The following is a 13,979-nucleotide window of genomic DNA, read 5'->3' on the forward strand; positions in this document are numbered from 1 at the left end:
ATGTAGGAAATACAGAAGCCGCATTGTTGTAATGTAGGAAATACAGAAACCACTTTGTTGCAATGTAGGAAAAACGGAAACCACTTTGTTGTAATGAAGCATATACAGAAACTGCTTTGTTGTAATATAGGAAATAGAGACGCCACGTTGTTGTAACGCAGGAAATACAGAAGCCACTTTGTTGTAACGTAGGAAATGCAGAAACCACATGTTGTAATGTGGGATATCCAGAAGCCACATTGTTGTCGTGAACAAAATACAGAAACCACATTGTCATGTAGCAAATACAAAACCACATTTTTGTAATGTAGGAAATACAAAAACCACTTCGTTGTAATGCAACCAATACTGAAACCATGTTGTTGTAATGTAGGAAATACAGAAACTACATTGTTGTAATGTAGGATGTACAGAAGCTACTTTGTTGTAGTGTAGGAAATATAGAAACCACGTTGTTGTAATGTAGGAAATACAGAAACCACGTTGTAATGCAGAAAATACACAATCACATTGTTGTAATGTAGGAAATACAAAAACCACTTAGTTGTAATTTAGCAAATACTGAAACCACGTTCTTGTAATGTCGGAAATACAGAAATCATGTTGTTGTAATGTAGCAAATACAGGAACCACATTGTTGTAATGTAGCAAATACAGAAACCACGTTGTTGTAATGTAGGAAGTACAGAAGCCATGTTGTTGTAATGTACGAAATACAGAATCCACTTTGTTGTAAATTCGGAAGTACAGAAGCCACTTTGTTGTAATGTAGGAAGTACAGAAATCACTTTGTTGTAATGTAGGAAATACAGAAGCCATTTTGTTGTAATGCAGGAACTACAGAAGCCACTTTGTTGTTCTGTAGCAAATACAGAAGCCACATTGTTGTAATGTAGAAAATACAGAAACCACTTTGTTGTAATGTAGGAAATACAGAAACCACTTTGTTGTAATGAAGCAAATACAGAAACCACTTTGTTGTAATGTAGGAAGTGCAGACGCCACATTGTGGTAGTGTAGGAAATACAGAAGCCACTTTGTGGTAATGTAGGAAATACAGAAACCACATTGTTGTAATGTAGGAAATACAGAAGCCACATTGTTGGAATGTAGGAAATACATAAACCACATTGTTGTAATGTAGCAAATACAAAAACCACTTTGTTGTAATGTAGGAAATACAGAAACCTCGTTGTTGTAATGTAGCAAATACAAAACCACGTTGTTGTAATGTAGGAAATACGGATGCCACTTTGTTGTAATGTAGGAAACACAGAAACCATGTTGTTGTAATGTAACAAATACAGAAACCACATTGTTGTAATGTAGGAAGTGCAGAAGCAACTTTGTTGTAATGTCGGAAGTACAGAAGACACTTTGTTCTTATGTAGGAAGTACAGAAGCCTTTTATTTGTAATGTAGGAAATACAGAAGCCACTTTGTTGTAATATAGGAAGTACAGAAGCCACTTTGTTGTCATGTATGAAGTACAGAAGACACTTTGTTCTTATGTAGGAAATACAGAAGCCACTTTGTTGTAATGTTGGAAGTACAGAAGACAAGTTGTTGTAATGTCTGAAGTAGAGAAGCCACAATGTTGTAATGTAGGAAGTACAGAAGAAACTTTGTTGTAATGTAGCAAATACAGAAACCACGTTGATGTAATCTGGGAAGTACAGAAGACATGTTTTTTCATGTGGGAAATACAGAAGCCACTTTATTGTCATGCAGGAAGTACAGAAACCACTTTGTTGGAATGTAGGAAATACAGAAGCCACATTTTTGTAATGTAGGAAGTACAGAAGCCACTTTGTTGTAATGTAGGAAATACAAAAGCCACCTTGTTGTAATGTAGGAAGTACAGAAACCACGTTGTTGTAATGTAGGAAATACAGAAGCCACTTTGTTGTAATGTAGGAAGTACAGAAGCCACTTTGTTGTAATGTAGGAAGTCCAGGATCGACGTTGTAATGTAGGAAATACAGAAGCCACTTTGTTGTAACGTAGGAAATACAGAAGCCACGTTGTTGTAATGTAGGAAGTACAGAAGCCACTTTGTTGTAATGCAGGAAGTATAGAAACCACATTTTTTAATGTTGGAAATACAGAAACCACTTTGTTGTAATGTAGCAAATACAGAAACCACGTTGTTGTAATGTAGGAATTACAGAAGCCACTTTGTTGTCATGTAGGAAGTGCAGAAACCACTTTGTTGTAATGTTGGAATTACAGAAGCCACTTTGTTGTAATGTCTGAAGTACAGAAGCCACTTTGTTGTAATGCAGGAAATACAGAAGCCCCGTTGTTGTAATGTAGGATGTACACGAGCCACTTTGTTGTAATGTAGCAAATACAGAATCCACGTTCTTGTAATGTAGGAAGTACAGAAGCCGCATGGTTGTCATGTAGGAAATACAGAAGCCACATTGTTGTAATATAGGAAGTACAGAAGCCATGTTTTTTCATGTAGGAAATACTGAAGCCACTTTGTTCTAATGTAGGCAGTACAGAAGCCACGTTTTTAATGTAGGAAATACAGAAGCCACTTTGTTGTAATTTAGGAAGTACAGAAGCCACTTTGTTGTAATGTAAGATGTACAGAAGCCACTTTGTTGTAATGTTGGAAGTACAGAAGCCAATTTGTTGTAATGTAGGAGGTACAGAAGCCACGAAAGCCACACTGTGCCTCAGGGTAGACGCGCTCGGCCAGCTTCTGGAGCCTGTTCAGAGCGACTCGAGCAAAGACTTTCCCCACTATGCTGAGCAGGGAGATTCCACGGTAGTTGTTGCAGTCACCGCGGTCACCTTTGTTTTTATAGAGGGTGATGATGTTGGCATCGCGCATGTCCTGGGGTACTGCTCCCTCGTCCCAGCACAGGCATAGCAGTTCATGTAGTGCTGAGAGTATAGCAGGCTTGGCACTCTTGATTATTTCAGGGGTAATGCTGTCCTTCCCAGGGGCTTTTCCGCTGGCTAGGGAATCAATGGCATCACTGAGTTCCGATTTGGTTGGCTGTATGTCCAGCTCATCCATGACTGGTAGAGGCTGGGCTGCATTGAGGGCAGTCTCAGTGACAGCATTCTCCCTGGAGTACAGTTCTAGGTAGTGCTCAACCCAGCGGTCCATCTGTTTGCGTTGGTCAGTGATTATGTCCCCCGATTTAGATTTGAGGGGGGTGATCTTCTTGATGGTTGGCCCAAGAGCTCTCTTCATGCCATCATACATTCCTCTGATGTTTCCGGTGTCTGAGGCCAGCTGAATATGACTGCATAGGTGTTGCCAGTAGTCGTTTGCGCAACGCCTAGCTGTTCTTTGTGCAGTACTTCTGGCTGCTTTAAGTGCTGCGGATGTTAAATCGCTGGGGGCTTTCTTGTAGTTCAAAAGTGCAATGCGCTTAGCGGCTATGACAGGTTCCAGCTCTTCATTATGAGATTGAAACCAGTCTGCATTTCTCTTCGCACTTTTGCCGTAGGTGGTCAAAGCTGACTCATAGATGGCGTCTCTGATGTGGGCCCACTTGGTCTCAGCATCCCCTGTGGGAGTGTTTTGAAGGGCTGTTACAAGTGAATTTAGAAATTTTTGTAACAGCTGTGGGTGAGAAATTCTGGCACAGTGTGGCTTTCGTGCAGAGAGATCGACTATTGACATGCTGTTCTCCCTTCGTCAGATACAGGAGAAATGCCGTGAACAACAGATGCCCCTCTACATTGCTTTCATTGATCTCACCAAAGCCTTTGACCTCGTCAGCAGACGTGGTCTCTTCAGACTACTAGAAAAGATCGGATGTCCACCAAAGCTACTAAGTATCATCACCTCATTCCATGACAATATGAAAGGCACAATTCAACATGGTGGCTCCTCATCAGAGCCCTTTCCTATCCTGAGTGGTGTGAAACAGGGCTGTGTTCTCGCACCCACACTTTTTGGGATTTTCTTCTCCCTGCTGCTTTCACATGCGTTCAAATCCTCTGAAGAAGGAATTTTCCTCCACACAAGATCAGGGGGCAGGTTGTTCAACCTTGCCCGTCTAAGAGCGAAGTCCAAAGTACGGAAAGTCCTCATCAGAGAACTCCTCTTTGCTGACGATGCTGCTTTAACATCTCACACTGAAGAATGCCTGCAGAGTCTCATCGACAGGTTTGCGTCTGCCTGCAATGAATTTGGCCTAACCATCAGCCTCAAGAAAACGAACATCATGGGGCAGGATGTCAGAAATGCTCCATCCATCAATATTGGCGACCACGCTCTGGAAGTGGTTCAAGAGTTCACCTACCTAGGCTCAACTATCACCAGTAACCTGTCTCTAGATGCAGAAATCAACAAGCGCATGGGTAAGGCTTCCACTGCTATGTTCAGACTGGCCAAGAGAGTGTGGGAAAATGGCGCACTGACACGGAACACAAAAGTCCGAGTGTATCAGGCCTGTGTCCTCAGTACCTTGCTCTACGGCAGCGAGGCCTGGACAACGTATGCCAGCCAAGAGCGACGTCTCAATTCATTCCATCTTCGCTGCCTTCGGAGAATACTTGGCATCAGGTGGCAGGACTATATCTCCAACACAGAAGTCCTTGAAGCGGCCAACATCCCCAGCTTATACACACTACTGAGTCAGCGGCGCTTGAGATGGCTTGGCCATGTGAGCCGCATGGAAGATGGCAGGATCCCCAAAGACACATTGTACAGCGAGCTCGCCACTGGTATCAGACCCACCGGCCGTCCATGTCTCCGTTATAAAGACGTCTGCAAACGCGACATGAAATCGTGTGACATTGATCACAAGTCGTGGGAGTCAGTTGCCAGCATTCGCCAGAGCTGGCGGGCAGCCATAAAGACAGGGCTAAATTGTGGCGAGTCGAAGAGACTTAGTAGTTGGCAGGAAAAAAGACAGAGGCGCAAGGGGAGAGCCAACTGTGCAACAGCCCCAACAAACAAATTTCTCTGCAGCACCTGTGGAAGAGCCTGTCACTCCAGAATTGGCCTTTATAGCCACTCCAGGCGCTGCTTCACAAACCACTGACCACCTCCAGGCGCGTATCCATTGTCTCTCGAGATAAGGAGGCCCAAAAGACAGAAGCCACGTTTTTTAATGTAGGAAATACAGAAGCCACATTGTTGTCATGTAGGATGTACAGAAACAAAGTTTTTTAATGTAGGAAATACAGAAGCCACTTTGTTGTAATGTAGCAAATACAGAAATCACGTTGTTGTAATGCAGGAATTACAGAAGCCACATTGTTGTCATGTAGGAAATACAGAAACCACGTTGTTGTAATGTAGGAATTACAGAAGCCACTTTGTTGTCATGTCGGAAGTACAGAAGCCACTTTGTTGTAATGCAGGAAATACAGAAGCCCCATTGTTGTAATGTAGAAAGTACAGGAGCCACTTTGTTGTAATGTAGCAAATACAGAATCCACGTTGTTGTAATGTGGGAAGTACAGAAGCCACATTGTTGTCATGTTGGAAATACTGAAGCCACATTGTTATAATATAGGAAGTACAGAAGCCACTTTGTTGTAATGTAGGAAGTACAGAAATGACTTTATTGTAATGTGGGAAATACAGAAGCCACGTTTTTTCATGTGGGAAATACAGAAGCCACATTTTTTAATGTTGGAAATACAGAAGCCACTTTGTTGTCATATAGGAGGCACAGAAGCCACTTTCTTGTAATGTTGGAAATATAGAAGCCACTTTGTTGTAATAGAGGAAGTACAGAAGCCACTTTGTTGTAATGTGGGAAATACAGTCGCCTCTTTGTTGTAATGTGGGAATTACTGAAGCCACTTTGTTGTAATGTAGGAAGTGCAGAAGCCACTTTGTTGTAATGTAGAAAGTGCAGAAGCCACTTTGTTGTAATGTAGGAAATACAGAAGCCTCTTTGTTGTAATGTAGGTAATACAGAAACCACAATGTTGTAATGTAAGAAGTACAGAGCCAACTTTGCCCACAGTAAGGCCCATGATCAGTAATGAGATAAATGACCAGACAGCCTATTTGATTGAGGAATAATGTTGGCTATGACAATGGGGGGAACCTCTTTACTCCTCTTCGAATCGTGCCATGGGATTGCACATGTGTCCTCAGTTTAATACCTCATCCAAAAGACAATACCTGCAACAATGAAGCACTCCTTCAGTGCTGCATTGGAATCGTCCTCCTAAAACAGGGGTTCAGTACTCTGGATTATAAACATGCAACCTTTTAACTCAGAGGCAAAAGTGTTACCAACTGAACCACAGCTGACATTCAGTAAGTTAGCAGATTTACTAGTCACTTACAAGTTGTCAATACCAATACCCAGCAGCATTTCCGACTATCCAAACTTGCACATCACTTAATCACTACTTCCTCCATTACCTCATCGTCTCTTGTTCTCTTTTCAGCCCTGCTGCACTCCTGCACTACAGCCTTTTAACCCTTCATGTTTTTCAATAAAAACATAACCTTCCTCAGTGGATTCAGGTGGACTCTCCTGGGTTCATTCTCAGTCATAGAGTGACACTACCATAGGGTGAGGAGCTAACTCTCTGCATACCTACTTTGTCAAGTGTTTCGGGGAACCTACAATAGGAAGAAAAACAGGTGGATGGAAAATATAAGCGATTATTTTTTTTAAAACTGAATAAGTATTTGATTGATGTCTGGGGTCATAGCTCATAGGGCCTATGGTCTACTCTTCTGATGTCCAGTAGAGTTGTCAACCCTTCAGGATTATCCTGGTCTCTGGGATTTGAAGAATACTCTGCAGGGGTAACCCAGGAGAAAAACCATAGGGACACTTTTGCTTATTAGTTACAAAAGTATTGGAGATATGGAAAGAAGGCTACTTGACTGGACGAGGCAGTTAGAGGCCAGAGATCATGTGATGAAACCTCTGGAATTATGTCTCTACCCTAATGGTGGATAGAGTTTTACTTTCTGTGAAAGCATCAGTCATTATGAAGTGGTATTCATAACGACTGTTCATTGTCTCTTGCATTTTGCTTTCCAAAAGAACTTATTATCCTGGGAAACTCTAATATCCCAGGTGGTTGGTTCTGCATCACATCTGATATCTTGGGAAGGGCTCTTGTGTAACAGACCTCATATTCTGGAGCGGTTCCTCCATCATAAACCTCACCTCCTGCTGAGGTGGGCAGAACTCCTGTATCACAGGCCTGACAGCCTTGTGGCTGGGTGGGATCAGAGGGTGGTCCTCTCACAAACTTCATATCCAGAGGTGCTCCATACATCACAGACCTGATAGACTGTGAGGGAGGGGGCTTCCTATGTTGTAGGCCTGATATCCTGGGGGATTCCTATGCCACAGACCCAAGATCCTATAGGAACCTACATCACAGGCCTGCCATCCTTGGTGAAGGAGGGAGGGGCTGCTAACTCTCAGCCCTCTGTTCTTAATAAGTTCCCAAAGGGAAACGGCGTGTGGTGACAACAATATTTTACTTCATACAATTTAATAAGTACTGGTAAATGATTACTGCTAGTAATCTCAACCTTCAAGTGACAAGCAAACTTACAACTTTGCTCTTCCAGTTTATGTTGTCATCTGAATCCCTCAGTTGTAATACTATTTTTAAATCTGTTGCCAGCTAACCATTATTCTCCACCTCTCCATACATGTCTTGCTTATTGTTTTATAATCTTCCCCCAGGTATCCTTTATTTCACATCTCAATTATAATGATGACTGATTCATTTTCACCTGGAGTTATCCATTCGACATCTACCTATTACACATCTGAACTGGGAATCAGATGATGCAGTGGATTAGACTCTTACCTTTCGTCTTCTGGACCTAGGATCAAATCTAGTCCCCTCTCCTCTTTCTGCTGGCTGTCTTATCAGAATGGCATTCACAATCCATGGGCCAATGGCACAAAACGGCTTCTAGGAACATAGGAACAGGAGGCCATTCAGCCCCTCGAGCCTGCTCTGCCATTCAATCAGATGGCTGATCTGCCGCCAAACTCCATATGCCCACCTTTGCCCCATGTCCCTTAATACCTTTGGCTAACAAAAATCTATCTATTCCAGTTTTAAAATGAACAATTGCTCAAGCATCATTTGCCATTTGTGAAAAAGAGTTCCAAACTTCTACCACCCTCTTGGCTTGATTTTGCTGAGTTCCCGACATCGGGATCCTTGGTGGGGGTGTGGGGGGGGGTGGTGAGCGGATGATTGTGCGAGCAGCAATCCGCCACGGAGTCTGACGCCGGGAGTGCTAGGACCGATCTTCCTGGCAGTGGCAAGGCTCCATGGTGCCCCCCCCCCCCCAACTCACCGCTGGGCGACGGGACCCGGCTTTACATATGCACATGAAGTCCCTGAATAAATTTAAATAAAACTCACACTGATCTTACCTGCTGCCTGGGATCATCTGAGCGGCGGCCGGCACTCACACGCCTTCACTTTCCCGTCCAGGCAAAGCTGGTGCCATCGAGGTGGGGAAGGGGGGAACTTAGGACTTTTAGTGTAGCGGGGGAGGGGGGGAGGGGATTATGGGATCATATGTGCATTACTAGTGTAGGGGATGGGGGGAAGGGGTGACCTCTGCACTTGGATCAATTTGTGGGGGGGGGGAGAAGATCAATTCTTCCAGGTAAGTGTTTTTTTTTGGGGGGGAGAGGGCAACTATTATATGTAAGTGTCATTGGTGGGGGGAAAGGGGCAATAGTCTATTTTGTGGTGCATTGGGGGGAGGGTAGGGCTTTAAACATGTTAATGTAGCGACAGGCAGCTGACGCCATTGTCAGCGTCGCAGAGCCTGCCCCCTAGAGGGGTGCAGCCTGACCGGTGTATTATATTGGGCTGCCGTGTGGTAGATCATGGTGGCATAGCGGGGCACAGACCGCATGTGCAAGCTGCCATTTTTTTCACCCACTGTCGCTTCCAGTAGCAGAAGAAAAAGTATGTAGAAATTTTTCCTAATTTCACTCCTGAAAGGTCTGGCTCTAATTTTTAGACTATGCCACCGAGCCCTCCTTTCCCCAACCAGTGGGAATAGTTTCTCTCTAACTACCCTAATTTTCTCCTTAATATCTTGAAAACTGCAATCAAATCACCCCTTAACCTTCGAAATTCCAGGGAATACAACCCTAGTTTGTGTAATCTGTCCTCGTAATTTAACCCTTGGGGTCCAGGTATCGCTGCACTCCTTCCTCTGTTTGGACATTAACTAGCATTGGCACTTGGAGTGGTGCAGAAGTGGATGCTGTACTGGATTTGGGGCTGAGATACATTGCTGGAATCTCTACTCTGCATCTAGCTGTCTATTCCTGCCCTGCAATACTTGATGTTAACACTGGGGAGGAGGGAATTCAACTTTATTGTAGCTGCAAGGCTGAAATGATTACTAATATATTTTCCAGACACAATGAACTACTGTTGCAATGGCAGCGGAAAAAAAGTTAATTCATATTTAATAAATAATGTATTGACAAACTCTACGTTCTAAAATTATTTTGTTCCGACTGGATCCCTTGGCTCTTGTCAATATTTAATGCATAGTTTCATCTAAATTTATAGAAATGCATAATATCCCACCCATGTGTAATTACCGTGTAATCTAATGTACCATAATTCAATAAAGCATGTCAACTTTGCTAATTCAATAACAATTTTCAAAAAAAGGTGTCCATTACATGATTAGCACGTTTAGGATTTAATCAGGAGCGATTACAGAATTGCATTACATTTTTTCCAAGCCCCTACCACCTCTCATAGAACAGACTGAACATGATCAGTGTTTCAGTGAAACAGTCACTGAAAAGATCTGACATTCAGCCATTCCGTCCCAAAGGGATTGTAGCAAATAACACCCCTTTCTCCGCGCAAGGCAAGGGGGTGGGAGAACTAAGCTATGCACACAGCCCACCCTTCCCCAGTACCTTTCCTGTTATTGGCACATTTTCCACATCTTCAACCAGTTAGCAAAGCCTCATGCAGCCAGTCCATGTGCAATTGGCTCAATGGACTGTCAATCAAAGCACTATGAGTTCGGTGGGGACGTGGAGCGCCGGAGGGAGACAGAATTCATTGTCTGAGAGAAAGAGGAGGGGAAAGCAACATATTGAAGAGCAGAGCTGCCAAGCATATATATAGAGAGAGAGAGAGAGAAAAAGAAATTAATAATAACCTTTATTTAAAAATGTGCTACCTGTAACTGGAAGCAAGTCTCCAATGGTACAAAACAGCATGTCCAGAACACCTTCAACTTCCCAGGAGATACAGATGGATGTGTTTGACAACCCACCCGTGCAGGTACAGAGGAGTCAAATTCCTGGGTGTGGGAGGGAAGAGACCTTTTGTTTATCTTGTAATTTCTTTATTGGATGCATTGCTGAATATATAGTTATACATATATTCCTGCGCCTGTTTTAAAGTCAGACTTCGTTGTAATTGGGTTCTTGCTGCTTCAGGCTGCGAGAGATGCAGAGTGGTCCCGCGGTACCTGACCTGTTACACCTCGCCTCGCTGAAAGCCTGCAAACACCAGACACTGCCTCTCCTACTTAATTCGTATCCTAGTGTCATCCTTTCTCCTCCCCTCGTTTCATGCTTTGAATGCATAGCAATCATACCCTGTAGTTGTGTTTATAGATACTAATATATATGCTGCAGAATTTTTCTGCACTTTTTCCTGCAAACGTATTTATTCATCCATTGTATTATCGACATATTCCAGTATGTTTTTGCCGAGGTTCATTTTTTTCATGCTTCATATGAATCTTGTTTTATCTTCATGCAAACTTCAGATTTTTATTTTGGGAATGATGGTGTGATGATCTTTGCATTCCGTAGATTGTTAATACTGCCTGTATATTTTGGAATTCGGAGTGCAATAATGTAGGAGTGAACACAAAGGAAATTATGTCCCCTGTTTTCTTTATCTCGCTGTCTGTCTATATCTGTCTCTACCTGTCTCTCTCTCTCTCTCTCTGCCTTTATATGTACAGTAAGCTTTCATCAAGACCACAGCACTCATTTTTACCATGACTTTGAATACAATACTCAAGGTCTGATTTTTAATGCTGGTGACACAAGTGCAGATTTTGAATTTAAACTGTAAAATTGTATACAGGTGCACATCTTATCCCCATCCCCACCCTGCATTTGTTTTTATCTTAACTCTTTCTGCGCTGGTGACTCTGAATGTTCGGACTGAATTTATTTATCAGCAAAGTTTCTTCAGTCATTGATACAGTTACTTGTAAAATATGATGTGAGAAGATGCATGCTCTGACACAGGGCAAACCAAACATTTAAGTCATAAATTACGAGGGCTATAATTTTAGAAGTGATGAAAAACATGTAAAGGTTGGAATTTGTCAGCATGAGAGAGAAAGGTCCGATTAACATTTTGGGTGGGAGCCTTTTGTCAGAACAAACGCATGCCTAAAATGTAAGACTGACATTTTTCTTTCAATTAGTGCTGTGTGTTACAAACATTTTATGTGCGAAATTTATAAAGGTTTTCTGTGGCCAAAGTATGTATTTTGTTCTTTGTTTATTATATATTTTCCAGAGTAGGTTTGCCAGATCAATCCTCTACTGTTTGTCTATATGAGTAGTACTGAGACACTCAGTGATATCTATTGTAGTTTTGCTTCTTATTCGCTGTTCAGAATCACTTCTCATCCCTTAACTTCTGTTTTCTATGCTAATCATGGGTGAAATGCGCTGTGCAATGTTTCAACAAATATTTTTGCAAACAAATGTGTTTCGCCCATGTCATTTTGGGGAATAAGTCTTTGAACAAGAAAAAAATGAACCTTTGCACCAGCACTTGTTTAGAATGAGCTGAAGGCTAGAGGATGGAATACCGCCCTGGAGAGCATTGGAGATGTTAAGTTTTGGGGGTGGCAAAGGCAGATGGACTGAGCTAGGGACAGAGACAGGCAGTGTTAAAGAGAAGAGAGTAGAGGTTCTTTATGATGGAGAGAGTGTGGTTGATTCCTGAAGAAGAGGTGTGGGACAAATCATCACTCGTCTTTCAAAGAGCCAGCACTGGCATGATGGGCCGAATGGCCTCTTTTTGTACTGTAAGTTTCAATGATACATTTGCAGCTGAAATGTGAAGGAAAATGGGTTAGTCATTTGCACAGTTTGCTGACCTGCCTCAGTTCGCCTAAACTGCTCCCTTCCCAAACTCGCATTCCAATTTCCTCACCCTCCTAACCAGCAAAATCGCAGAAATATGGCTAAAATTATTCAGAGCTTGCTTCAACCACAAATGCTCCTTTCCCTTATGCCCATACTGTATTTGCAATGACTGATGATGGATTAAATTAACCCCTCACTGCCTGCCTCTGCTTTGTTTGGAATGAAACTAAAATAGAACCAAGGTGGAATCATAAAATGAAATAAACACCAGATATTTATGGATTTCTTTTCTGTCTGAGAATTGGAATCAAACTTGTATCGTGAACTATGCCATGAATAACACATTGCCCTGGGCTTGGAGGCAATGATAGGAGTAACAGTGAGAGAGCATCTTGTGTGGGAGATGGTGAACACAGAGAATCTATTTTAGTGCATTGCAGGAAATTACGATATGTTGTGTGTACATTATGTTGTGATCTGGAATGCACTGCCTGAAAGGGCGATGGAAGCAGATTCAATAATAACTCTCTAAAGAGAATTGGATATATAAAGGAAAGTTTTCAGAGCTTTGGGAAAAGAGCAGGGATGTGGGACTAATGGGATAGCTGTCTCAAGAGAAAGCACGGGCACGATGGAGTGAATGGTTTCCTTCTGTGCTCTATGATTCTGTGATTAGATTCCTTGGTAAATTGTACGTGTACTCTAGATAATTTGGAAACAATCGTTCTTAAATATTGACTAATTGAAGATTATATATCACTTATTTATGCATTTCCCTTGTCATCCTAAAAACAATTGAACTTTAAACACCATTGTCTTCAGCTCATATACAGTTGCTTGCTGGAACATAAGATGTCCTGTGTAAGTGTTGTTTCCACTTATCATTGATAGAAAGTATTCCAAGCAGTTTGGTGGTTAACAATGTACTCCCAAAGTGACAGAGTGCATCCAAGTGCTAACATTTTGCATTGTGGAGTGCTATGATGCAGGTTTCCGATTGTATTTATTTTTTAAAAATCTGATTTTTGTCTGTGATACATGATTGGATGTGGTTTCATCGATGTCCTCTTACAGGGACTAGCAGGATTGCTCTTGCAAAGAACTGGCATTATCTTGACAGGCTGAATGGCCTCCTTCTGTGCTGTAACCATTCTATGGTTCTATGATTCTTTCCCTCGCCCAAGGTTTTTGAGGCTAGTTGTCCACTCTCACCCACCACTTAGCCCTGCCTACATCAGCACTGGTTAAGACTAATAATGTCCCAGTGGTCAGGGAATAGGATTGGAACCTTCCTGCCCTGTATACCTCTGTTTCACAAAAGGCTACTTGCTTACCAACCTATCATTATCAGGATGAGCAGAGACCTGGGTGGGGGTGGGGATCAGGGGTAAAATTCAGCATTTCCAAAGGCACAAAATGGGCAGGGTAGTTGATCCACTGGCCATCATACACCCAGCTCCATTTTCCATTCCATATACTTCAATACAAAGGAGAATTGGACAGGCTGTATAACAGGCGGTCTATCAGCTACCACCTGATCAGCACTCTTACCAGAGTTGAATTTTACCCCCACAGGTGGTCCCTCTCCACAAAGCATGCAGCCCATTTTCATGTGCCGAGAGAAGGATTGGCATTGGCCTAGAAGCAGGTTGCCTACCCATGGGGGAGATGGAGCAGAGAGAAAGGGAGGAAGAAAAGGAGAATAAATAGAGAATATTTACCTTCACCTAAAACTCAACCTCACATGCATTTAGCTGGAGCTTTTGCACCTCTGACAATGCTGATCAAAGGAGAGTCAAAACATTGTAATTACTACACTAACTAGCTGCCCCTTCAGCTTGTTTCATTTCACACACTGTAAAGGAAGTAATGAAC

General features: G+C 42.5%; 2 protein-coding genes across 4 annotated transcripts in view; one reads left to right on the plus strand and one right to left on the minus strand.

Annotated features, from left to right (window-relative positions):
* Positions 1-13,979, minus strand: part of rpl19 (ribosomal protein L19) — a 431,812-nt gene that overhangs the window by 78,146 nt on the left and 339,687 nt on the right. The window lies entirely within an intron of this gene.
* cacnb1 (calcium channel, voltage-dependent, beta 1 subunit) overlaps positions 10,183-13,979 on the plus strand; it is a 262,363-nt gene continuing 258,566 nt past the window's right edge. Inside the window, exon 1 of the mRNA XM_068013537.1 lies at positions 10,183-10,263. Within this exon, the coding sequence (XP_067869638.1) occupies positions 10,183-10,263 (81 nt within the window). The remainder of the gene's footprint in view (positions 10,264-13,979) is intronic.

This window comes from Heterodontus francisci, chromosome 33 (genome assembly GCF_036365525.1).
Source record: "Heterodontus francisci isolate sHetFra1 chromosome 33, sHetFra1.hap1, whole genome shotgun sequence".
Lineage (NCBI taxonomy): Eukaryota > Metazoa > Chordata > Chondrichthyes > Heterodontiformes > Heterodontidae > Heterodontus > Heterodontus francisci.